At 37.9% G+C, this 26,765-nt stretch overlaps 1 protein-coding gene across 1 annotated transcript in view; it reads right to left on the bottom strand.

Moving 5' to 3' along the window:
• Positions 1–24,408, bottom strand: part of LOC115419271 (CTTNBP2 N-terminal-like protein) — a 31,389-nt gene extending 6,981 nt beyond the window's left edge. Inside the window, exons 1-6 of the mRNA XM_030133946.1 lie at positions 24,179–24,408; positions 12,556–12,660; positions 3,222–3,452; positions 2,821–2,928; positions 1,473–1,661; positions 1,174–1,344 (exon numbers count right to left, since the gene is read on the bottom strand). Of these exons, the coding sequence (XP_029989806.1) occupies positions 1,174–1,344; positions 1,473–1,661; positions 2,821–2,928; positions 3,222–3,452; positions 12,556–12,660; positions 24,179–24,217 (843 nt within the window). The 5' untranslated portion in view covers positions 24,218–24,408. The remainder of the gene's footprint in view (positions 1–1,173; positions 1,345–1,472; positions 1,662–2,820; positions 2,929–3,221; positions 3,453–12,555; positions 12,661–24,178) is intronic.
• Between the last annotated feature and the right edge of the window lie 2,357 nt (positions 24,409–26,765).

Genomic DNA, 26,765 nt, shown 5'->3' with positions numbered 1-26,765 from the left:
ACTTCCACCACAGGAGCGTTTCCATGTACTCATTCATTTTGTGTCATGACCATTTCTCACTGTTTGAGCAGAGTAGAGTAACAATAGAGTGGAATAGAGAGTACTGCTACTTCTAATCATTTTTAGCAGTATAAGTGTCAAGACGACCACGATTTTCAACAATAGAAAATTATTTGGAGTATGAAAAGACCTAAAATTAACATTGAGCAGACTACGTGGTTACTATAAAACAATAAACAAATTGTTAGCCTCATCGCATAATTGCCTAAGTCATACACTATATGAACAAAAGTATTGGGACACGCTGAATTCAGGTGTTTCTTTTCCAACAGGGGTCTGGCATACAAAACAATAATGACAAATTTCATAATATAGTTTTATATTGGGATAAATATCATTGCATTGGTTTTTTTTTTTTTTATTCTTATCTTTGCTTCCAAAATGCCTAACAGATGGTACTTACTTAATTTCTCTCAACATTGATTTCGGTGGTTTGCTTTTTTTTGTTTTTTTTGTTTTTAATTTATTACTATTATTTTAATTGTTCTACCTCTAAATTTCTAAAATATTTTTCATGCTCTGACTGTAAATAATAATTTTATACCACAACTAACCATCTGCTTTCTTCACATCTCACTTAGGAAGAAAAATCTACATTAAACTTGAAGGAAATATTGATGTTAATAAACTATATGGACAAAAATATTAGAACACATCATGGCTACAGCTGTAAGATGTCCTGTTCATGCTGATTTGAGATATAAACATCAATAATAATAATCAATATGATATTTATCACAATATAAAACCACATTAACATATTTGTCATTATTGTTTTGTATCCCAGACCCCTGTTAGAAAAGAAACACCTGAAATCAACATGTCCCAATACTTTTTTCTATATAGTGTAGGACTTGGGCAATTATGCTATGAGGCTAATGATTTGTTTATTGTTTTATGGTGACGTGTCTGCTCACAGTGTTAATTTTACGTCCTTTCATATTCCAAATAAATTCCTATTGTTGAATGCTATGCAAAATAGTATAAACAATAATTGTGTGGAATGATTCTGTCTCAGGCATTCTCGTCTGTTGTAATCACTGTAAGCGGTTTCCACTGTAATCATATAACACAAAATGTGCGTTCTGTTTCCATGTGACTGTGCGTTCATACCTGTTGTTGAAGCTGACAGCAGTGATTCTCTTCCTTCTTCAGTCGTGAGCGAAGCTGTTCTCGCTCCGTGTCAAATTCAGCCAGCTGCTCCTCAACCCTGGCTTCCATCCTCAGTGCCCTCCTCCTCTCATCCTCCAGCTCCTTCTTCAGAGCCTGACAAGCCTCCTTCTCCTAAACAACAAAAACTATGAGTCTAGAACCAGTCCTAACATTTGCGCTGCACCAGATAAACAACAGAGAAGAGTATTCTGAGGAAAAAGCTGAATAATTTGTAAAACTTGTGTGTAAAGTTCAAATACCTTATCAAGTTTCCGACTGAGCTCAGTCAGTCGATGTCCTTCTTCCAGAGCTCTAGCACTCGCCCACTTGCACTCTTTGGCCAAAGCGCAGGACAGCTGTTTGTGCTGAGCCCGTTCTTCCTCCAGCTGGTCGGTAATTCGCCGTTGCTCTTTCTCCAGCCTTCTGACCTGGCTCCGTTCAAATTCCAACTATGGAGATAAATTAAGTCTTATCAGATAGTTAGTACAGTTGACATTTACTCTATTAGGAATGAGGACATACTTCATATCACGTGACATATCTGGAAGGCTGCATCATTTTGAACTTACAAGCTATGGGTTGCTATGGGCAACTGCGTAGCACAGACGCACAGGAAAGAGCCGTATAAATCAAGATTTAAGATAAAGAAAAACAGATAAGGCGGCAGTGAAAGCAAGGAGTCCCTATCGAGAGAAGCTCAACGTGACTGCTAAGCAAAGGTATTTGGAGAAGATCAGAGATATTAAGGATATAAACCCTACGAGCTACCGACGTCTGACTGGTGCAGGGATCCTGAGTCTCTGCCACCCTGTACCCACATGCAGTTTGTTAACTATCTTGTTTTCTGCATAAGTTACTACACAGTGCAAGAATTCAAAAGCCTCAAGTTCCCGGATAACTATGAACAGTTTTACTGTGGCCAGGTTCAAGGTTTGGCGATCTACAAGTCTGATGAAAACACTGTGGTGCTGGCATAGCTAAGCCTGTGGATAGTGCAATGTTTACGTGTTGTAATCAAGGGGGTAGTGATGGTGACATGCATCAACATTGTTTCAAAATCAATAGATAACATCGTTTATTACCTCCGCCAAGGAGGTTATGTTTTTGCCAGGGTTTGTTTGTTTGTCTGTTTGGGCCCACGGGGGGGGGCACTGATCAGCCTTGGCGGAGGTCTGTGCTCTCCGAGTGCTTCTAGTGTCTTTAATGTTTCCTTCTTACATTCTTGTTACATGTACCTGTGAAATGACTGGGGTTCGAGTCTAGTTTAGTGATGGCCTGCTTAGAGTGTGGGTAAGTGTAAATGCATTAAACTAGTCGGAAACCGAAAATAATGTACTTCCGGGTCTCTACGTTTGCTGAGTCAATCACAGGAGTAACTGGAGCAGTTTTTAATGCAGCAGGCTCTCCCAGGCATCTTCGATCAGACAGATTTTACAGACAACTTAGAAAAACAATGAATGCGTTGCTATGGGACTGTTGGCACCTGTAAGTTCAAAATGGTGAAATGGGGTGGGGATGCTGGTTGTTACATCATTTCCTCAGTCCTAATTGGAACTTGAATTTCCAAAACTCCACCAACCCCCCTGATCTATTTTCATTGGAGGGTACCTGTTTTTGTAGGTGCTCCCTCTCCTTCTCCAGGATGTAGGTCACATCATCTCCCTCTGCTGTGTCCTCCGCATGCCTCCGCTTTTCCTCCTCTAAATCAGCAATAACCTAAAATGAACACATGGGGGAGACAGAGAGTAAGGAATACAAATTTTAAAAATTACAATTTGGATGAGTGAGGTGTTAAAGTGGGTAACAATTAAAAATGTGAGCTAAAAATTTAATTATATGCCAACTGTATACTACAATTTTTCAGCAGTGTTGGGTTTTATAATTAATATAATTGTTTAGGCAAAAAAAAAAAAATATTTCCACTATATCCTTTGCTGACTATTATTCATTTCTAAAAGTCTGCAAGAGAACAAACCATGCTTCCCCTGTAGTGACACTCTGATACCCACCCTTCTGTGCCTGCTCTCAGCTGCAGCCAGCTGGGCCAGCATCTTCTCCTGCATCCTCCTGCAGTGGCTCACAACTAGTTTGAGAACCACCAGAGGGTTGGAGGTAGAGGAAGAATAGCCCTGCTCCTTGTGGCCCCCAACAGCCTCACTGTCTCGCTGCAAAGCCAGGAAGGGGTCACTGAGGTTGTACCTTCCATAGCGCTCTTGAATGTAAAGGTCTTTACGCTGGGCCTGGAAAGGTAAAAGGGGAAAAATTAAATACCAGTCAATGCTAGGTACTTTTTTTGTTTTTTTTTGAGCAAAAGGTAGGTATAGTGCTTGCTGCTTTTCTGGTAGTGCCTTCCTATAAGGTTAAACATCACCAAAAGGTGATTTGAAAACACTGCAGACTAGTGATTAGTCAGAGAATCATCACGTTCACTCATATGACTGATTATATGGCAACTGACAAAAACATTCAGTGGTCAGATGAGGCTGATGAAGACAAAGTATTGCATTGTGTTGATGACATCAACAGTCTGTCATGCAGCGTTGCTATGACACCACAAGGTGCTGTATCTGCAGTGGAACAAATGAAGTAATAGGCATCAAAAGTGAACAGGGCTGAGTCCATGGAGTGGAAACCACCATAAGTGGGGCAGTGATCGATAATCTAGTAACATGTGACCACACATGTTTTGTAAAAGAGTTTTAGCTTTGCTGTAAAAACTAAAGCTCTTCTTGGATCTCAGACTCTAAAACTCATCTGTGTCTCAGCTGTTGCTTCTGTCCATTTCTGTTAATTTATGAGGATAGCCTACATTTCTTACCATTTCTGCTTTTTCCCTTGAATTGCAAACAACACATAAGTGCACGCTTTTACACCACTATTACAGAAATAAGTTCTGATTTGTTTGTCTAATTGGTATAAAAACACCTCAGCTCAGGCTTTCGTCATCCCTTATACATTTATTTAACAACTGTAGTCATTTCTCTCACATCTGAGCTGTAAATCAAAGGGTACTTGATGACCTGTACATAAAAGAAAGAAAAAAAGAGGGACAGGAAATGCACAAAAAATGCAAGAGGAAGGAGCAACAGATGGTGTGTGTGTTTGTGTGTCTGTGTCTATCTTTAGCAGGGCAGCTGCTTTGGACCAGGCCTTGGCTGAGACAGACCTGTCCTCTGTTTAACTCATGACAAAGGAGGGATAATAGCAGCAAGACTTTTCAGGTCCAGCAGATGCCTTTGGGTCTGCGGTGAAAAGGAGCTGAAGTGAGAGAGAGAGGGTGAGAGAGGGGCTGCAGCAGAGCTGGCAATGTGTCTTAGTGAGGTTTCAACAAAAGAGGATCAAGAGATTAGAGAGAACAGTATCCTCTCTGGCAGGGTGAGGACAGAGCTCGTGATGACTGATACCAAGATTACTTTAGAAGTTTAAAGTGTAGTCTAGAGTGTGGATGAGACTGCGGAGCATTATTCAGCCATTTCTCTGTCCTTACAGAGCCTTCAGCTGCTGGCTGTGTGGGTGGGCATTGCAGCTTAGCACACAGGTATACCATAACCCCTCCCACACTGCATGCCTATGTTTGATCTTTTATGAAAAACTGGATCATACTGCATTTATTTAATGTTGCAGATAATATGACCTGACATACTACCCCCATCTGCAGGTATACACCTCTGAAGTAAAACACTGATTTCAGATAAGTACCTCATATAAAGCTACCTTTACACGTAGCCAACCTTGAACCTTGTGCACACTTGACCATTTTCAGAAGAATCACAACAAAATGTTACTCCTGCTATGAACTTATGGAGGTGTAGTTTTCCTGGTTCCGGGTACAAACAAATCTGAGACATGTAACAATCACAAACTGCTTTTCTAATGTACTTTAACAGCCATATTAAATCAATAACATCATCAGCCTTTTACCATCTCTTTTACTTTATTTTAATTGATTATTATTCATGTTTTATTGATTATGTTTTAATTGTAATCGTGTGAACTTGTGTCTTCCATTTTTGTAAAGCACCGTGAATTCCCCTGTGTATGAATTGTGCTACACAAATAAATCTGCCTTGCCAGATAAAGGACTAATAAACTAAATATGAAGTATGACAATGTGGAAATACCTCATCAAAGCCTTATTTTATATCAAGTAAATACACAAAGATCCTGTTAAGCAGATGGGGTGGGCACTAATTAGCTAAGATGCTACCATTTGTTAGCACCAAACTTCCTTATTTTCTCATTTAATACTTAACTTCACTCATCAGCTCCATCCTTTCCCTCTATACTGTGTCAGCACGTGAAGTGGTAGAATATTTCCTTTGAAAACTGTGATGTCTGTCCGACAACCTCCGTTTCTGTCTGTTTACACGCAAATGTGAAAACAGAGAATTGCCACAATCTGCACTTAAGCCAGAGTTTTCAGAAACCTTCATTTTCTGTGCACGTGCCCGTCATTGTCATGAAAACAACTGGCACAAACAGAGAAAAATCTCAGCTTTCAAAAATATGTCTGCTGCAAATAATCCAAAATACCACCTTAGCAAGCCAAATTAGCAATGCCTGTATAACATGTATGAAGACGTTTTTTTTTTTTTTTTAGTTTGCTAATGTTAAAAATAGGACCAATGGCCCTGTAGCTTACCGGCACTTCCTATGTGTTATAATGGGGAAATTTTTCAAAGTTGCACCAAATCCAGAATCAGAGCCGGATTCAAACAATTTCACTAACTTTTGTTGACATCATCACATAGAAGCTGTATACCAAGTTTGAAGTCAATCGGAAGTGTAGTTTTGGAGAAGAAGACGACTGAAAGTTTTGTAACGGACGACAGACGACGCCGCCAGAGGCCGCATGACGACGACAGCTTACAGCCTATCGGCCGGTAAGCTAAAAATATATCATGAGATTGTGGACAGACTGAGACAGAGAGCCTAACTCCAAATGGCGTTCATACCGGATCACAGGCTTTCCAACTGTCATCTTCTATGGTAGTGCTTCATCTGGCACAGACAGATGAGGGCAGGGCTGTGAAACTTTGCTGCTGTTATTTGATCCAGTCCACCAGGAATTGGGGTGTGAAGACAGATCAAACAGCATTCAAGGGGTAAAACAGGAAAACACAGGGCGCCCAGGAGAATTAAAAAATGTCTCTCAAATGTGGGTGTTACACAAAGCCTTTGTGTCCACTTATCACCTCGAGGACAGTCTTGTATGCAAAGCAGGACACAGCATCAGGCCAATACAATGCACAGTCCTCCTCGTCCATATTAAAGCTCTTATTTTCAGATTGACCTGCTGTGAGGAAAGACAGGTCTTGGAGCTTTACTAGAACGTAACATACCTATTTGTACAAACACTGACGATAACACTAAAGCACCCAAATAACATTTTATACAGTCAATTTGTTAAGACTGGTTTCATGAATATCTCTTTTTAAAGAGGAAGTCTTCAAAGAGAAGTGTGTCCGAAGACTTGGCCTGCAGCCCATTCCTGTTCCCGTCAGTACTGAGTGCTCTGATGTGTCACTTTACAGTCAAAGATGAAATACTCTTAGATCATGGTTTCCATTCTTGACACCTATGTTGCTCAAGGGTATATTGTGAGGCTGACTCAGTCACTGAAGCAGCACACAAGTAGAAATACGACAGTGGAAGGAGTTAAATTCAAAGCCATTACTCATCCAGTGGAAAAGCATTTTTAAAACGCACAAATCCCACGGATTTATTATTTTTTCTGTTATTCTATCTATTTATGTAGTCTGCACACATTTCCATGAGTGGATAATTGGCCGTAGATTTTCATAAGACAGTCTCTGTCTATCTGTCTCTTCTGTCTGTCTGTCTCTCTGGTGGTCTGCCTGTTTTCAGTTCCCTTCAATGCACAGAAAGAACCACACTTCCCCAACACAAAGGGAGGCTGTCTGAGCCTGACTCAATCCTCCAGTGCCACAAAGAGGCTATAGGAAGTGAAAAGCAGGATTGTAGGAAGCCCATTTCTAGCATTACTTCATTCTTTACACCCAAATCTTCCCAATCTTACTGTACATGTTCCTGATCCACTCTGTCTTGCATCATAGTCTACCTCTATTATTCAGCCTTTGTCTCCTGGCTTTAGTTCTTGGCAAGCAGCAGGTTTTTCTTTGGAAACTGCCTTTATGCCACGGATACAGTGGTTCAAAACCAGTTTATCTTCTGCTGACACATGCCTGTACTCTTTCAGTCTTCCAACGTTGGTGACAAGATCTGTATAATTTTGAGAGAAGGAATGTAACATAAGATACAACCTTCTTACTCCTGATTCCTGTGTGTTTCAGAGCTGCTTAAAACAGTTGGTAGATTCTCTAATATCCCATGAATGCATCTGAAATGCTCTGCAAAAAAATCTGATGATAGGACTGTGGATAAAACATAATCTCTGTTGCTAAATTCAGTTATGAAATGCACTGTGAATTTTAAAATACACCTATTTTTGCTCTACTTCAGTCCTGCCCCGTGGCTAAACTACACACAAGGTGAATTTGTCTGAAGTAACTCCATTTGGAGTTAACCACACCATGTGAACTTGACTTTAATTAAAGACTGATTTCCATATTTAAGTCCCTTTTGAACTTAAAGACTTGTATTCCTTCCCAAAGCAAAGGGACTCCTGGATCACTGCAGGACTTTGTGTGCCAAAACACGAGCGTTGCCAGAAAAACTGAACTTCCTTTTGAAAAGCCTCAGCGTGAGGGAAGAAGTGAGCAGCTGCAGAAGTGAGTCACAGGGGGAAAAATGCAGCAGATAGTCAGAATGCCATTGATAGTTCTGCATAATTAAATCTATGGGAAAAACCACACAATTAACCCCATATCCTGTCCTTAAAATACATCCTGAGGAGAAGAAGTGCACAAGATGAGGACAGAGACTACATTGCTAGGTCTTATGGACTCACCAGATGTGTGCAGATAAGAACGCCAGGAAACAAAGCAATTTAGCATGTGATGGAGTTTAGTAAAATATCCCAACACTATGATGTGATTAGGGTGATTGTGGGTTCGGTAATCATCTGTCACATGATGGTGTGGTGGCAACACTTTAATTTAAACCAACATGACTGGCCCTACTTCTTTAAATACAATAATTATTATGGGGTGATGTTTTCATGATAACAGGCTGCTTTCTTGTGAGGATTAGAGCCAGAACTTCACATTGCCAATTCCTTATTGGTAATAAAGCGGCAAGGTATGAGATGGTTCTTTATTCTGAAAGACAGGGTTCCTACAGGTTTCCACAAGTTAAATTGAACACTTTTTAAGACCTTTTTAACACTACTTAGAACAGAATTTAATGCCAATTTCACAGCCTATTTCACGGCCATACTGGCAAAAATTTGTGACTGTGTTGGGCTGAGTGTTCTGTGATCATTTCTCACCAAGGGCTGCAAAGTTCGCGATAATTGGTTCCCAATTTCAATATAAATTGTTGGATTGGAACGGCTGGAATGGAGTAGACTAACATTACTTTCTTTGCAGCTTGGACATTTCCCAGACACATTTAAACACAATACAGCGAACAAGTTTATGGCAACATAACTTAAGACCTACCATATCAAATTTAATACCTTTTAAAGACTCTTTTAAGGTATTAAATGCAGATTTGTAAATTCAAGACTTTTAAGACTTTTTAAGACCCTGCGGGAACCCTGGAAAGACATGAATCCTGCAAAACAGAGGAAGTAATAAGATCTGAAACTCTTAACTGCTGGAAAGGAGTTTACAGAGTAATGATTTTTCAGTTGAGACTGCAGAATATACCAGTTTATGATCCCACAGGTCAGAGATATTACAGCACCGATCTGATCCCAGGCCTGAATGGGTTAACAGTGTGTGCTAGTGGAGCCATTAAAGAAGTACAGCCACATTCCCCTCAAGCTCCAGTTAAGGTCAATGTTTATTTGTTCACTCCTACTCTCACTCATATTGAGTCACCAGGCACCCGGTGTGCTGCAACTCTTCTTGCCTTAGATGGCCAGATCCCACGGGAGATGTAGGAATGCGGTCTAGACACAACACATGAACATTTCAGCAGTAGATTCTTTCAGATGGCTACGCTCTAGATCCACAGATGCTTCTGTTTTTTCAATGGCGCATTTTACATTAGCAAACAGCAACTATTAATGAGGAGTAAAAAGAAATGAGTGTGTTTTAAAAAAAAGCCGCATTATTAAGTAGCTAATTCAGTTCAAAGTGATGCCACAATAACACCGTTATTGAAGTAAGTTTAAAACTCTGATTAAAGACAAAACTGTACCTTAGAAGACACTTTTCATGCCTACTAACACAGCACAGTATAGGAAAGTGTGAAGAAATAACCTGGTAATCCCTTAACTGAAAGTCAGCATTAATCCTGCCAGACTAGGATTTACTAGGTTTGTCACTGTGACTATTTCTAATATGGTTCATTTTCATCCTCACCACAGTACAACCATTTTATTTAAGCTTTAAAAGTACACCTTATGGTATTTTAACACAACAGTGCAGAGGATTCAAATAGATTCTCAAAAGGCACACACTGAACTTAGAGCAAAATACCCTCCGTACAGCAAATGAGTCAGTAAATGTTAATTATTGTCACTGATATCCTGACATTTCTGCATTAAAATCAGGGGTGAAACGATTCCTCGAGTTATTCAAGTACCTTGATTACAAAAAATGATCGAGGAATTTTCTCTGCCTCGAGGAATCGCTTATTTAATTGTAAAGCTCAAAACACGGCATTTCGCACGGACTACTTTATGAGGCACAACACGCTTGCGTCACTCACGCAAAGGAAGATGACGGAGGACACGGAGGTGTTCGGATGAACCAGCGGGATGATGGAAGCAAAGACAGGTAAGTGAATACAGCAATGATGACGAAAGACAAAAAAAATACAATAAAAAAAGACAGAAAAAAGAAAGATAAAAAAGAAAATGTCAAAAGTGTGGAATTATTTCAGACTAAACAGCAAAGTAAACACTGTGTCATGTATCCGTTGTAACACAGCCCCTCCATACCACAACAGCACATCTCCAATGTAGCATCTTCTCATAAGACACCCAGAATGGAGCGGAGGACCCGAGATAAAATAAAATTAACGTAGGGCAAATCCATGGGACTAACGTTAATGTACCTTATTAACATAACGTTAGCCCTGCGGAGGGCTAGGTTTCTGTTTATTATGGGTATTGTCAAATGTGTGGGTAGTTTATCACGATTATGACAAGCATAGATTTAGGCAGCGAGCCGTGCACCCGTGATTTGCATGGTTAATTTTCCAAAAGCACGGCCAAAATGGTGCATGGCTTGCTGAAAGTTTTCTCTTACCTTGTCACGGCCTAAGTTCGGCAAAATCCAACTACTACTGCTAAAATGAAGCGAATCATCAATTAACTGGATGTGTGTGTGTGTGTGTGTGTGTGTGTGTGTGTGGGGGGGGTTATAGGTTATGAGACAGACAGATGAGGTGTGGGGTCCATTGCCTTGATTTCTCCTCAATATAGCAGAAATGTGTCAAACTGTTCATGCATGGACTCGTTCACAGTTCCTGTTCAAATGTTCTTGCCTCTTTTATGCCACAACACATTCCTGTTTTGTCTAAAATGTAAATTCTGAAACTTATAGCTGCCAAAGTTCAGTTGCTCAGCAAAAAAAACAATGTTTATGCCTTTTTTTTTTTTTTAATTCATTAATGACTTATATTTTGATACTGACAAGAAATACTAAGTTGAAAGTAATTAAATTTTATTTATTTTTATTTGTGTTTTATTTATTTTTGTTTGTGTTTTATTTATTTGTATTTGTGTTTGCAATTGCCTCTCTGGAAATGTTTCTAGTCAAGAAAATACATTTTGTTGTATATGCACAATCTGAATGTAAGAAATAAAACTGTTAATTATCAAAAAAAAAAAAAAAAGGAAACCAACTGGTCCTTCATTATTAAGTGAAATACCTTATTTCCTCTTGCGTATTTATGATTGCTCTTTAACCAAGCAAAAATAAGTTTTATCCAATTACTCGATTAATCAAAGGAATTTTCAGTAGAATACTCTGCAAGCTCTTTTATTTCTATATTCACATGGGTATTTTGCTCTGTTGTTTGTATATTAAAAAAGTAGAATTGTCATGGATATAGTTTTTTTTTAACTGATATCATTATTTTGATTGATTACTTCAATCATTCTAAAAGCACTTTTTACTGTCTGAGAGGCAGATGTTAGTTTCTTTGTTGGGATTGGACAAAAATAATGTTGATGTTGGATGATTCAGGGACTGTGTACTATGCATTCTTTTCACAAATAATAGAATATGAACATTTGAGCAGGATCTTAAACTGTAATGACTGTAAGTATATTTTTATTTATTTATTTGTGTGTGTGTTTTGTACTTGTAATTTTATTTTTATTTATCTGTAAGAAATGTTAGACTTTACAGAGGAAAGTTTTGTGATATAGTATTGAATCCTGTTCTGACTAAATAAAAATGTGTTTAGTATTTGTGCATATTTCTGGTATAATTAAATTCTCCCAGGAAATAATATCTTGGAAGAAGAAACAAAACAAACAAAAAACAGTTAACAGTATCATGATATATCGTATCGTGGTCCTACTATTGTGATTTGTATCGTATTGCCAGATTGTTGCCAATACACACCCCTACACAGTAATGTGAAAATATGTCACTAAATATGATGTGACTAAATCTTTAACGCATTAGGCTATCTCATGAGTTCTGCCTCAAAAAAAAAAAAAAAAACTCAAATCATCTGCTACTGCTTCTTTTATTATCATCTAAACTGAGAGACACAAAGAAGCAGAAATTACATCTTGAGCCTTTGTGCCAACTTGTTATTATAGTAGAGTAGACACACACTTCCAATAACACTATGACGGAATGAATGATATATCTGTAACCAACACATTTCCACCCAAAGTGGCTTTAGATCTTTAATAGACAACAGTAGCTGTATCAGCGTCAAAGGGCCCAAAAATACTGCTCACAAAAGCGTCTGTCATCATCACTGATCATATTCAGTATACTTAAATACATGTATCACTTTTCACAAGTAACCATTACGTGGCCAATATAAAGCATACGTGTCCACAGTGGACATGTGAGCTGTTTCTTTTCAGCACTTTGATATTACTTCTCCTGCTGTGAAAAACTGTCACTGCTGGATTTCATTTTAAGTGACATGAATTAAACCTGACAGCAAAGCCACTTGGATTTAAACTTTTCAAGTACGGGAGGCAGTGTTGATATTGGGGGGGGACAGTTCTGCACCGTGAGTCACATTATAAAGATGCTCAGCTGCACTTATAGTTACCTTTAGAGCATCTATGACCAGGTCCCGGGCCTCCAGCTCTCCTTCCAGGACGCTGAAGAGCATCAGCAACTCTGGCTTGGACAAACTTTCCATGTTCAGCTTGGACTGTTAAGATAAAGATCAGAAAAGGGCCCTCAGGTTGATCATACAGTAAAAACACATACACCTGATATCACAGTTCAGTGTCTTGTTAACCATTTACAAGAGACTTAGCGAAAATACAGGGTGTCCACAAAACATTTATTACAACAGCAACTGATGAGGTATGTTAATGGATTTGTTCTATGTACTCAGTAGTCACTTTTCCATTGGACATCTGTGCAAAACTTTACCGTTATTTACATAAATGTCAAAAATACAGAAGTGTTCATTAAATCACAAATGCAGTGATTTGTTTATTTATTATTAGATGACACGAGAAGTCATTCCATAAACACGGCAACAAACGTAAATATGGTGTTGATCTACAGATATATTCATTATTATTATATATTACCCCTCTATCTCGTACTAAATTAAAAAATGATTGAGTTTCCTGGTGTGTCCACACATACTGCGACATTTTTCTTCTTCTTCGCTTGTTGTAACGTATGTCAACATCCGTTTTTTTAATTCACCTGACTCTAGTTGCGAAAAAAAGGTTGTTCCATTGCAGTTTTGCGTGATATATCATTTGCGCTACACCTGAAAAACCACCTCTTGCCAGTGCAAAAACTTTTAATCGAAAAATGAAACTTTTGGCGAAATTGTCATTTTTCCATTAGGTAAATTTTTATGCACAAGTTATATTTGCGCAATTTGAGGGTCACTAGAAAAGCGACTAGTGATTATCAAAGTTTCTTCAACCAGAGATCCATTACTGCTAATGTTTACCATGACCTTTTGACTGAATATGTGGCACAACTGGATGACCTTCAACCAACCATCATTTTCCAGGTAGATGGTGCACCACCACATTGGAACTGCATGTTAGTGGGTTCTTAAATCAAACATTTCCATTTCAAGGGATGGCCCAATTTCCTGGACACCTCGTTCACCACATATCACTCCCCTGGATCTCTTTCTATGGGGTTTTGTTAAAGATATCATGTATCAAACAAAGATACACGACATCAACGACCTGAAGGAAAAGATTACCGATGCCAGTGACAGCATTGACGAGGCTAGTTATGATACAGCCCATATCGAAACAAATCCAGTACCATCTTGATGTGCTTCGTGCAACTAATGGTGTCCATATAGAGGTGTATTAAATGAGGCAAAAAAACCCTTCAATATCAACTTTTTATTTATTTTATAATTTCCACAGGTTTGTCTATTCATTTGCTTTTGTAATAAAAATGTTAAATTGTAAAGACACCTTATGGACATGCTGTAAAGTTACAATTTGTGTAAAATGTACTTCACGCATATCATTTTGTTTCATTTCTGAAACCTGTCTACATCACATTTTGATTGACAGCTTACTTAGTCACATTAGCCACCAGTCACTACCAGGGGTGTTAGAAAATATCGTCTCTGCAATATATCGCAATATTTCATTTCACAATACCGTATCAATATTAAAAAGTACTGTATCAATATTTTTAGGTATTTATTCAAATGCAGATATGGTGGAGGTTTTTTTTTTTTTTTTATTGCTTATATATTATTTATTGTTATTTAACACTGTTTTATTAAGTAATGGTTATTTGAAGCATTCTAAAAGCACTTTTTACTGTCTGAGAGAGGCAGATGTTAGTTCCTTTGTTGGGATTGCACAAAAATAATGTTATGATGTCAGTTCTGAACTAATAGAATATGAACATTTGAACAAGATCTTAAACTGTAATGTCTGTAAAACATAATTTAAGTTTTAACAGAGGAAAATTTTGTAATATAACATTAGATCCTGTTGTGATCAAATAAAAATGTGTTTAGTATTTGTGCATATTTCTGGTGTAATTCATTTCTTTCAGGAAATAATCATTTTTTAAAAAGAAACAAACAAAAAAATTGCCTTTTAAACAGTATCATGATATATCGTGATATATCGTATCACGATCTTAGTATTGTGATTCGTTTCGTATTGCCAGATTCTTGCCAATACACAGCCCTAGTCACCACCTAAATATTTTCAAAGTCGCAAAGTTAGATTAGTTACTTAAATACAAATACACCAATGAAGTAAAGTAAAACACAGCCTGACATAGCTCAAGTGTACAGTTAGTAATCTAAATTATAAATCTACGTTAGCTAGTTAGTCTAGTCTTGTGCATCCTTCTAATCTACTACCGTCTGGAGATCCTCTAGCCAAAAATGTACATGCAGAAAAAACTGCTACACAATCAAACAACAATATGGTTTTTCAACATAAATCTCTAAAACCACTTCAGTTCTGTTCAACACTACCAAATGTTTAATCATTTACAGAATTTTAAACCATTAAATCCCAAGTTGAACACATGATGTCACTATTATTGATGTCACTATTATATGGAAAATATCTCATATTTTGTGTTTCTTTCTTTTAATAAAAAAAGTAGCATCATGTACTCAAACTGGTATTTAAAATGAAATTGTGAAAATTATTCAACATTTGGTAGTTTTGATGTCGTTTAAGAGATCTGTGCAGAAAAAAAGTAGAATAAAATACTGATGCATGATGATTTTATAAGTCGTACATAAGTGTGCAGTTTTGGCTCGAGGGTCTCCAGAGGGTGCAAAAAGTGTCTGTGGTGTATAATAGACCTGTGAGAGTAACTGATGTTATTCAATGAATGGATTTTTTTTTTAATTCTTGCAGAAATTCTTGCCATGAGTTGTAATACAGTCATAATGATCAAGGAAATCAAAAAATAAAAATGATTAGTTTTGACAACCTTTTCCTCCTCCATTGTTTGGTTTGTGAAATTAGTTATGTAATAATCTTTACCCTAACCCAAGGGTGTCTAATCCTGGTTCTCGAGAGCTACTATCCTGCATGTTTTAGACGTTTCCCTCTTCAAACACACCTGATTCAAATGATAAGCCTATCATCAAGCTCTGCAGAAGTCTGATAACAACTGTCAGGTGTGCTGGAAGAGGGAAACTTCTAAAACATGCAGGATAGTAGCTCTCAAGGACCAGGATTGTACACCCCTGCCCAAACCCATTTCAAGCACAGTATTAGAAACTCTGAATGGCACTATTGTGAATTAGCATTGAAGGTAATTTCCAATACTTTTTGATACAGGTACAAGGCTATTTCTAATGGTCTTTAGTCTAAATACCATCCTCTCTTCAAACTGTCTTTTTTCAGGGTAGAATTATTCATTTACAGGAAAACAAAGTTCACAGAGGTCATTTAAACCTTAAAGGAGTGATATTTTGCTTTTTTAAAATGGAATTATGCATTTTAAAACATTTCCCTGTGGTCTACATAAACTGTAAATGCTATGCTTGGGTCTGAATTCTTCATTAATTCAACTCCACAGGTCCATCTTCAACCTTATTTCTGAGAAACGACACCAGAAAGGTCATTCTGAGCGCTGGCCCTTTAAATGCACATGAGCTACTTCACGCCCCACCCACTCCAGGCTGTTGGCTGTGCTGCTCTGTCCCGTTCAATCAACAGCTGAACATTTTAGGTAACTGGCTCGAAGTTTGGACATATTTTCAGTATGGACTACAACCACTGTTGCTGACAAACAATTATGTCGTACTCGGACAAATGTTCGTTGGAAGTCTTGACCTTATATGCACCAATGTTGTAGCATAACTAGTTATACAACGTAATGAATTAAGCAGGAATTAAATCAGGTTGTAGAAATCCACTTCATTTTTGCAAAATGAATATAAAGATAGCTTTGCAGCACTTGGAGGGTTCAAATTCAATCTTTTTGAACTATTAGGGTCCAAATACACAAATAAATGAACCAAAGACTAATAAAAGTGGGTTTAGCAAAATATGACCCCTTTAACATTTCCATACACATTCATGCCCATAATGGGTATCCATAAACTTCTGAGCCCATCTGTAAATCTACATTTTCCTAGTAGTTTATTTAATTTTACAGGCTTGACATGCACTCAAATTATTTAACCAAACTTCCAAAGAGGACATACTTGAAAACAATTAAACACAGCCTCTTGCATTTTCCCACAAGTATTTTTTTCTTTTTTCAGCCATTTAATTTCATCTTGAAAACAAAGACCCATGTTTTCCAGTTGCTTGCATATCAGACATCCAGGCAGACATCTGATCTCCTCACTGATTTATGAGCTTTACGGGGATATTGGGTATTATCTTGGAAGAAATAACTTTGCAGTGGGAATTCTAGAATCCAGTGTATGTAATACGTAATGCAGCTTTTTCTTCCCGTATAGGGATGAGGCACTGTGTTAAAACAGGTGTGCGGCATCTTTCAACAAAAATTTAAGGATATGGTGGTAATCAAACAGAACCACTGTAAAATCTTAATCTGAAGCACAAACACAACACAGTGAGTAAACCTGAGATGAGATGACTAAATCAGACATGGGATAAATAGCTGCTGACATTCAGCCACTGACAGATCAGATTGATTTCAGCACCACTCTGAGACCTAAAGCTCACTAATAATATTCAACCCACCTTTAAAGTTCAGTGCAGGGTATAATATGGAATGACTTTGTTTTGTTTTCCTCATGCATGTTCCTTTCATAATGGGTACCGTGACAGTCAGTTATTTTGTGTTGGAGATGCGATGTGGTCTCTTTGTAGTCTGTGCACTCTAATCTCACAGCTGTCTTGGTTGGGATGACAAGCCCTGCGGTGTCCACACCTCAAACATCCAACCGCACTCTGGCCAAGTGAAATGTATGCAGGCCCCCTCTTTGAAACAGGATCAAAGCTGTTGATGTTATTACACTAAGCAGCATCCTTTTCAGATGAAAACCATCATGCAGGAGCGATCAGCCTTGCACTGAGTACCTAATGGCAGAAATAGTAGTGCTTGAATCGCAAAAATGTTTTGCTAAGTGGCTGTTATGGTTCAGGGTCATTTGGGTTTTTGACCATACAAGTGCCAAACCTTTTACAATGGTACAAGTGCCTAAAACATACCTGAACTAATACTTTCTGGTAAAGGGAAGTGGTGGATAAGGCTGTGATTTTTTCAGTTCTTGATTACCTTCTCAATGAATCAATTAGTGCTTGGTCTATAAGATGTACAAGGTTTACTGTGGGTGTGGGCGACATGTTACCATGACGACTAACAATCAATGTCATCATAGTTATCATAAATGACAAATCGCTATGTCCATCAAATTCAGAGACTGTGTTTTGAAGAAGCCAAACAGATCTTGCATCTTAAAAGATGTATTGAAGATTAAAACATTGTAAAAGTCACGAGGTAAACAGGGTTACTACACGTTTTGACAAGTTACATTTAAGACTTTAAGACCTTTTTAAGACTATTTTCAACAGAATTTAATGCCCATCTTACAACCTATTTCATGGCCATACTGGCAAAAATTCATGACTCCTAGAATTTAGGAAAATGTATTTATGTACTCCAGCATCTTGAGTACCACAATTCCGAATCGTTTCTCACCGGGGGCTGCAAAGTTAGCGATAACTGGTTCCTAATTTCAATACAAATTGTCGGGTTGAAACAAGTGGAACAGAGTAGAGCAGTGGTTCTCAATCTTTTTTTGTCAGGCCTCCCTTTGGAGAACAAAAAATCTCCAGGCCTCCCTCAAGCCCAACAACTATGTAACAGTGGTACAATTATAGCTTTTACTGAAAGAAATATCAATATTGTAACAATACTTTTTGCTTTTCCTTGAATAATTTGTTGTGCAAATTAAAAATAACTTCCATTTTTGCTTGAACACTACAAATAAACTCAACCAGACTGCTTCCTGAACCAATATTTTTCCAAATAAAAATAGGAAATGTGCAATTATCTTACAACTATGACAATAAAGTTACTTTTTTTCAGAACAACAAACACATTTTGGTAACAAAGATGAACATTTTAACATTAGCAGTGGCTGCAATGAGCCCGTTTACGTTGCACATCTCAGAACATTAAAGTGCAAACTGTCCAAACTGTGCAAAAACAGAAACAATGCACATTTTTCTTTTCCAGTCAAATCCTTGTCCATTTTCCAAACCTAAACTCTGTCTCGTCTAGTGACAGATCACCATGGCAGTAGATTTGTTTGTTATACGTCCCTAAAATGAGTCCAGGGTGTTCCAACACTGAAACATTAGTTCCACCTGCTACATGTTCTACAAAAAAAAAATTAAAATAAAATTAAAAAAAAAAAAAAATCACCCAGGAGATATCCCATGCCCCCTGGCAAGCCTTTGCACCCCCCCTGTGGAGCCCGCCCCACAGTTTGAGAAACACTGGAACAGAGTAACATTACTGTCTTTGACGCTTGGACATTTCCTTGACACATTTAAACACAATCCAGCAAACAAATTTATGGCTGTATAACTTTAAGATATTAAATGTAGATTTGTAAATTCAAGACTTTTAAGACTTTGTAAGACCCCGCGGGAACCACGGGTAAAAGATGTAACAAAAACAAAAACCGAAAAGACACAGCAAAGTAAACAACTGATTTTTTAATTCTATTGTTCATTTTCTTTACTTTGATCTACTGACTTACACATTTTTTAATCAAAATAAAGAAAATTCTGAAATCTGAACTCTTATTCAACAAATAAAAATGTAGACATTTGGTGTTTTACCTACACTGTATATAAATGAATCCCTAAAGTCAACAGAAAAATGTACTTTATTGTGCAGAAGTCTTAGACCACCTATAGCTTTGTTATTGTTGAACTGTTGAAATGTAAACATCTTTTCTTCAGATAAAACAAGAAAATGCAGGAAATATGGACACAGCTTAAAAAGACACAAAAAACTGAAACTAAATGCATTCTAAAGCTTAAATTCACTATTTAGTGTGACCCTTGACCCCATGACAAGAAGCAGCACAAACAGAAACATCTGACGTGTGTTGAATGAAACCTGATATTAAACATCAGAAAATTAATGCAATTCATCTCCTGTCTGAACAGGAGGGTTAAAGACCTGTTAAGTGCATAGGTCACACAAAATACTACTTCTTTGGTTTATAAAAGCTGATTTTCTTCCTTTATACTTTTGTTTTTCCTGCTGTACATACTTTACATAAATCCAGATTGTTTCTTAATACAGAGACTGACAAATGCATATGTGTGGTCATTAGAACTTAAACTTAATGTTGGACTGAGACTTCTGCACATTACTGTGTATGAAAATAATGATATACATCATCATAAAAAAAAAATCAGTAATGATTTATTGCCCAAACTTACAAGAAAACAAAAAATATTTGAACTTAGGAAGCTGGAATTGGAAAATTTTAATTTCTCTTAAAAAATTACCTGAACAAATTACTCAAAAATCTAATTTAGAGCTAAAACTGTTAACCAAGAATACTGACAACTCTCATCCACAATTGATTTGAGTGATTTTTAAAGTCAAAATTCTCTGATTGCAACATCTTAAACATGAACAATTTTTGGTTTCTTTACTCTTCTGTTACAGTAAATTAAATTTCTTTGTGTTGTTCACCAAGTAAGACTTTTGATGATGTCATTTTGAACTTTCTGCAAAAGATTTTTCACTTTTTTTTTTTTTTTTTTACATTTTATTAAGTTCATTAGTAATTAAAGTACTTCATCAACTAGTGAAAAAAAAAATCATTCTACATTAAACTGATAATGAAAGTAACCCTGAGCTGCAGTTCTCAAAAAAACTGCAGATTCATTTAACGTTGACAACTTCTCAATTAATCTATGGATTTTTGCAGTTCTAGTGTTAGATGAAAAGCATATTTGGGGGATGATTTTAAAAACCGCTGGGTCAGGTCAAGCAGTGACACGGTTACATGTTTCATGTTCAGTGGGCTCTAACTTTGTACAAATATAACCTATATCAATGTGTGTTACGTATTTCAGTAGGTATTAGTAAGTACTTAAACATAGTAAGGATGATGATGATTGCAAAAAATTAAGTTTTTGACCAAAAATATTTTAAAATGTGCTCCATAACACAGTTTTCATCAAAATGTCACTGATTTGGAGAAGGTTTACATGAAAGTGCTGAACATGCAGTTCCCACAGGAAATTAATTTAAATTTGCCAATGATGTGTTAAATAACATAGCTCCACTGATGTCAAAATTTTGGAAAATATACTGGAAACTTTTGGACTTATTGACACAGACTTAAAGTAACACAGTTTCAATGAGCATAGTGACACGGTTTCAATTCTTGATCCTATTATGATGTAAGGACCAATGTGTCTAGAAAACAAGTAAAATATTTTTAATATGAGCATTTATTATGCATCAAAGTTATTTTATATACAGAATATTTACATAATTGCAACATGTTAGCAACTTAACCCAGTTTTACACTATAGAATATTATTTAAAAGTCTTTGAATTTCTGTTGGACAACTTTAAAGTCTGCACTGGTCAGCTTCAGAAGACTGGTTCGTGTTGATGATGTTGGTGCTGGGACTGATACTTCTGCAAAAACATGGCTTCTTCGAACAGGTTCAATGTTACTGGTAGGTTGGAAATATTCTGAACTTAAATTCTGCCTAACAGTCATCATCTCAATGGAACCAACGTGGTATCATGACTCACGTCAATATGCACTCTACTTTTAATTGGTGTGTTATCCGTACGCATTAAAAGCTTTCCATGTGTATGTTCATGTCGTTATTAGCTCCCCGTCCAACTTAAATCAATGCGTCAAATACTGCGCACTGAGGATTAGGGTTAGGGTTAGTGGCTACAGTTATGTGAAACGGAGATCTTGGCATACGTTGACACGCCATCAAATGGCACTGAATAACATGCAAAAGGTTGAGAATGCGTATGTATAGCATGCCAAATGCCATAAGAACTGGCGTGACATACAAAGCCGTTTCATGAGCTCAATCTCATTTTAAACTCATTCAGAAAACATGGCATCTCATGTCTCTGAAAGTGTGCCTGTTTGTTGTGCCACCCATGTATCGTGTTTTTGTGAGACAGTTCTTACATACTGCAAAGTTCTTACCCAGCTTTGTCCCATCCACACTATAAAAGCCAAAGTGAGTCTACACTTTTGAGTTAAACGATGCCGGTGAATCTTTCAGTTTAACTTCACTGCTCGAGTCCGCCATATTAGCATCGTTGTTTGTTTTTTCTTTTTCTGTGACTTCGGCCCAATTTTCAGCCACTTGCACGAGTACCGCCCACTGGATGTAAAACGGTGACTCAACTCACTAAGGAGCAACAATGTAAGAAGTTTATAGCGGCTATATTTGAATAATAATTTTTAAAAAACGATGTGTGGCGAGAGCACAGCGATAATCCACCGTAAGATTAAATATCACAATAGTTCTCCATATTGATGTTTTGTCGCACTCCTAATCTTAGCCTGGTAGAAGAATCTTTGATGTTGGGAAGCTGCCACTACTAAGGCTCGTATGCATGCTTGGCACCAAAAAACATGCTGAAGCCATCGCTAAAGTGCACAATTCAAAAGGTATTGTTGACTAAAAAGTATCTTTTTCCCCAAAATTGAATCCTCTACTAATTGAATGAACAATGGGCTCATCCAGAGAAAGGATGTTTTAAACAAGGAAAACATCACTATTCGAGACTGTAGAAACATGAGGCCAAAACCTTGCAAACAGTAACATGGTTTCATAAACTGTTGACCACAAAATTTACTTTTCAACTAATTTTTTCAAAAAAATGTTTAAAGTGCCTGAAAGTATGTTAAAATATCCTTATGTTATGGTAGTTTAGTAATATAGAAATGAAAGGGATAATTTTGTAATTTTAAGCTCTTCATAAAGAAGTCCTTCTGTGCTGTTTACTGGACTGTGATCTGCACCTGAACTAGCATTCATTCACCAGGCATCGACTCTTCCCTGAGCTCTCTGTGGTCTGGTCACCACAACTTTCCACATCATGAAGTCATCAGAAGCTGGGGGGTTGCTCTTTGGTGGCAAAATGAGAGTCAGGAGCCACTGGCTTTCCATAACTGAACCAAAACCTCAGACCTTTTTAATACAATCAGTAACAAATAAACCCGAATGGGCTTTGGCGCCAATGTGTTGGAGACAAACAGGATATAAGTGAGTTTTAGAGTCTGCTGTTGCACTCACATGGAGGCCGAATGGTGATCTGGGCTCCTTTCACATCTCGCCTCTCGTGAACTGTACTTACAGCCTTAATCCCTACAGCAGCGTCTAAAGAAGGCACACAGTGTTTTAGTCCTGCCTTCACCAGCCTCATGGTCTGTGGCTTAACCACAGGGGTAAAATGCTAATTAAACTACAGCGTACACACCTCCCTTGGTTTTGGTTTACAGGCTTGCTTGCTAATTTCACAGGCCACTGTAATCACTGTGAGAAGAGTGTGTGTGCAGTGTTATGAGAAATGTCTGGGCCAGCAGGAGCCTACATGTGTCATCACGCTCACTTAGATCCTTATAATTCCAATATTATTTCCCATAATTCCTGAATTAGTGCTGATAATCTAAGCATGTAAAATATGAATATTTCCCACATGTTACTGTGGCGTCACTTTCAGTGACGAAAGACTTAATCTTTTTAGCTGTGTTAGTTTTAAGCTTGGCCGGTCAGCCATGTGGTCGGTCTGCAATACTATAAACTGAGGGTTTACAGCAAAAACATATGCTTTACTTAAGACGGACACAGTTGGTCTGTGAAGAGCTGCAAGAAGAAGAAAATAAATCTCCTACCCACATCATATCAAGAGTCATTAAAAAACACTTCTTTTTGGTCTTGGTCTTCTTAGTTAACCCCTTTAGTTGAATAATAATCATAGCATGTGATTCCACTTGTAGGAGTGTTTCACATCACAGTACACTAAGACAATGGCCACAAAACTATTGTAGGCATTAAAATTCAATCCACAATGCATCCGCTGACCTGACTTATGTAAATGCTTTACAGAAGAGGAGAAAAGTGAGTTCATCTAATGCTGCACTTCCCCTCAGCTGACCCTCATCTCTGGTTCAGGTCTGTGGACCAGAGGTCTGCTGGACTTCCTTGTTGTGTTAGTCAGGATGGCTGCCCAGCTGCAGCATGTCTGAACACTAAATTGGATTTGGTTGCCAGCCTCATTTTTGCTCAGGCCTTTAGCCTACTTACTCCCTACAGAGTTCCGAATCAATTTCAATAACATATTTTAATAATGGGAAGAAGAGAAATGAATCAAAGGGTGTACTATTAATACTTATACCGACAGAGTAACGTTGTTGAACAACTGGATCCAGTGTGTGAGAAGTCAATAGACTCTCTCATGGAAATGCTGGGATCAGCTGACTCAAACAGATGCCTGGTCGCTGTCGCTTCTCTACGAAACTGCTCGATTTTGACTTCAAAGTATTTTAGAGCAAAAAGCGGGTCTTGGTGTCATTTGATCTTTGTAGGATGCGGTCCAAACGGTTCGGCCTGCAGCCTTCACTACTTCCCATCTTTTTTTTTCTCTTTTGGATCAAAAAGTCCCACAGACACGGTGGAACTCTGCAGATACTCCTCTGAGTCTTACACCGCCGACATGAAATGGTTTTCCGTCTGCATCCTTACCTTCATGTGGCCCTCTGAGGTCTTTGAAAACTCCAGCATGAACTTTTCTCCTGTCAGAAGATTTGTTTCACTGATTTGGGTCCTCTGATCCCGACGCAGCGGAACGCTGCCAAGCGCCTTCTGACCGTCAGCTGAACCAACCAATGGACGAGGCCGAGCTCTTAGTTCTGACCAATGAGAGACGAGTATATGTTGAACTGGGCCGTGAGGTCCCACCCCTTCAATTTTGGTTGGATTTCTTTGTTTAGTATTTCTGAGAGTGCCTCTTCTTTATGAGTCTCCTGCAGACTCTCACGGAACATAAAGAAAGGCCGCTTCACTGCAAAACCGACAGAGAAAAACTCTTGTAGATAAGATTTGCGTTAGGACTGATGCAGTGTTCGTAGTAAATGTTTCTCACATTGCGTTTTGGAATGCAGTTTACGGAACCATATTACAGTCAACAGTTATGGTGATAAACCTGTCCTATGGAAATGTATAAGAAGACTTTTATATCAACATTTATCAAAATCAAGAACTGATGAATGACTTTAAGTAATGTTCAAATGTTCAAAAATACTCAAAAACAGCAACAGAATATAGAGTGCATGTTTATTAGTTAAATGTACCATGATGTGATGAAGTTTCATTCTGTTATAAACAACAATGCTTTAAAACAAGCTATAATAAGCTGTTATCTATATGTACAAACAACCGCTAGATTTTCATTTGAGGGCTGGTTCTTGACACCCCCCCACCCCATTACTAATAGCATTGGTCTCAAGATTTGTGGGATTACTGTATTATTGACTGCCATCTGGTGACATAGTCACTGTCAGAGTCACTGTGGCCTTTTCTGCAGAGCCTGATGATGTGTGAGTTATTAAAGGGATAAAGTCAAATGTCAGTGAGTCTCAACCAAGACAAGGAATGACAATAGGAAGATAATACTGATGAGCAATGACACAACAACCACCATCAAACTTTAAAAGAACAGAGGGCTTTGAGATCATGAATAACTAGAGGTATTCAGGCAGTGCATACTGTGTTTATCATTTTCAAAACCAACTCCTGTGTCTCTTCTACGGCACAGTGTTTGACAGAGCAGTTACTCTATATAAGAGGGGATACAGCTGTGTTGTTGTTTTTGTTGTCATTTACAGCTGTTAGGCACAGAGCTCCAGATGTTAGGCGAGAGATGAGGTATTCACCGGGCTGTAAACCTTTTAAAATTCAGTCTGGTTCAACACCAAGCCAGAGGCCCTGCTGTAATGTATAATAGCTGCCAGTAGAGTGCAATACTCACACAACTCACATCATGCGAACCCTGTGGTTTTATCCTACAGGGATAGTGAAGAAAATACAGGTTTTCCGTAATGGAAATCAAGGATGCACTGTTAGAGAGTAATATTGGCATTGAAGGTCATTCTTTCATGATTATGGTCATTAGTCCAGTTTTCAGACTGTGATTTAAAATTTACCACTACAATCTCTCTACTGGATGAAAGCAAATAGGAGTGCACTTTGGTGTGGTTGACAAATACGTTAAGCTTGAAGAAAACTAAATGCAACATCATATGTCAGCATTAAATTGTGTAATTCATACAAGAAAGCCTCTTATCTATGACTCTGCAGCATCTTTGTGCCATTTAATAATTGTGCTCCTTTGTCTCTTTCTGTCTTAAGGGTGTGGAGAGACCAAAGATGGAAAAGAGTCCATGCTTTGTACAGGGAGCCTCTTCAGTGCTAATAAAGAGTCTCTATATCAGGCTCCTCAATTAAGCTGCTCTGCTCTGCTTGCTGACTGGCTGCTGTGGAGAGTCAGTGTCCTCAGAGTCTTTGCCTTGTGTCCTCATCTCCCTTTTTCTAAAAACGAAATAATCAGTGTCAGGTTTTCCCTTTACTTAAGTTTAACTTCGGGGGAAAAAGTGGATCCACAGAGGTAAGCAGGTTAAGGCAATCATTTCAGAAAGATTCCCTCAGTTTGGAACCCTGAAACAGGTCTTTAGTTGTTTGTGGGAAAGAGAGAAAATATTTTTGCGTCAGCACAATTTTGTTTAAAACCTTTTGTAGTTTTTGGCTCCAGTCTTCTCCCACCCTCTGTCTTATCTCGGCTGAAAGAAATGCTGACCGGGCTTTTTTTATTGAGTCTATAGCTCATTTTTCCAAGGTGTCCTGACTTTCAGTGAAGTCTTAAAATCCGAGCCTAAACATCACATTGACATTTCAAAAAGCACGGAGGAATAAAGCACACTTTGACTTTTAAACATAGCTGCTTTAACAATACAGGATACTTCCCCAGAAAAGGTTATGATGAACTCATGAGATGAGATCTGCAAGAGGAGAACCAACAGTCACCGTCAAATGAAAATGTTTGAAAAGTTCTGTTAAATTTGAATAAAGCCATATTAGAATGAGACATCTGGGGCTTCACCAAGTGTGAATGAACATACAAAAACTTTGATCTGTCTTACGTCTCACATATCCTTCTGCGAGAGTATTCTGGACAAAATGAATATTTCATCTCCATTTCACACCTGGCACTCTGTCATAGATGCAGACATAATGTGGAGATGACACACCATGGTGGCAGAGACATGATCTGGAG

This window comes from Sphaeramia orbicularis, chromosome 5 (assembly GCF_902148855.1).
Source record: "Sphaeramia orbicularis chromosome 5, fSphaOr1.1, whole genome shotgun sequence".
Lineage (NCBI taxonomy): Eukaryota > Metazoa > Chordata > Actinopteri > Kurtiformes > Apogonidae > Sphaeramia > Sphaeramia orbicularis.
Note: the sequence above shows the minus strand (reverse complement) of the source record. Positions and strands in the feature narration are given on the sequence as shown.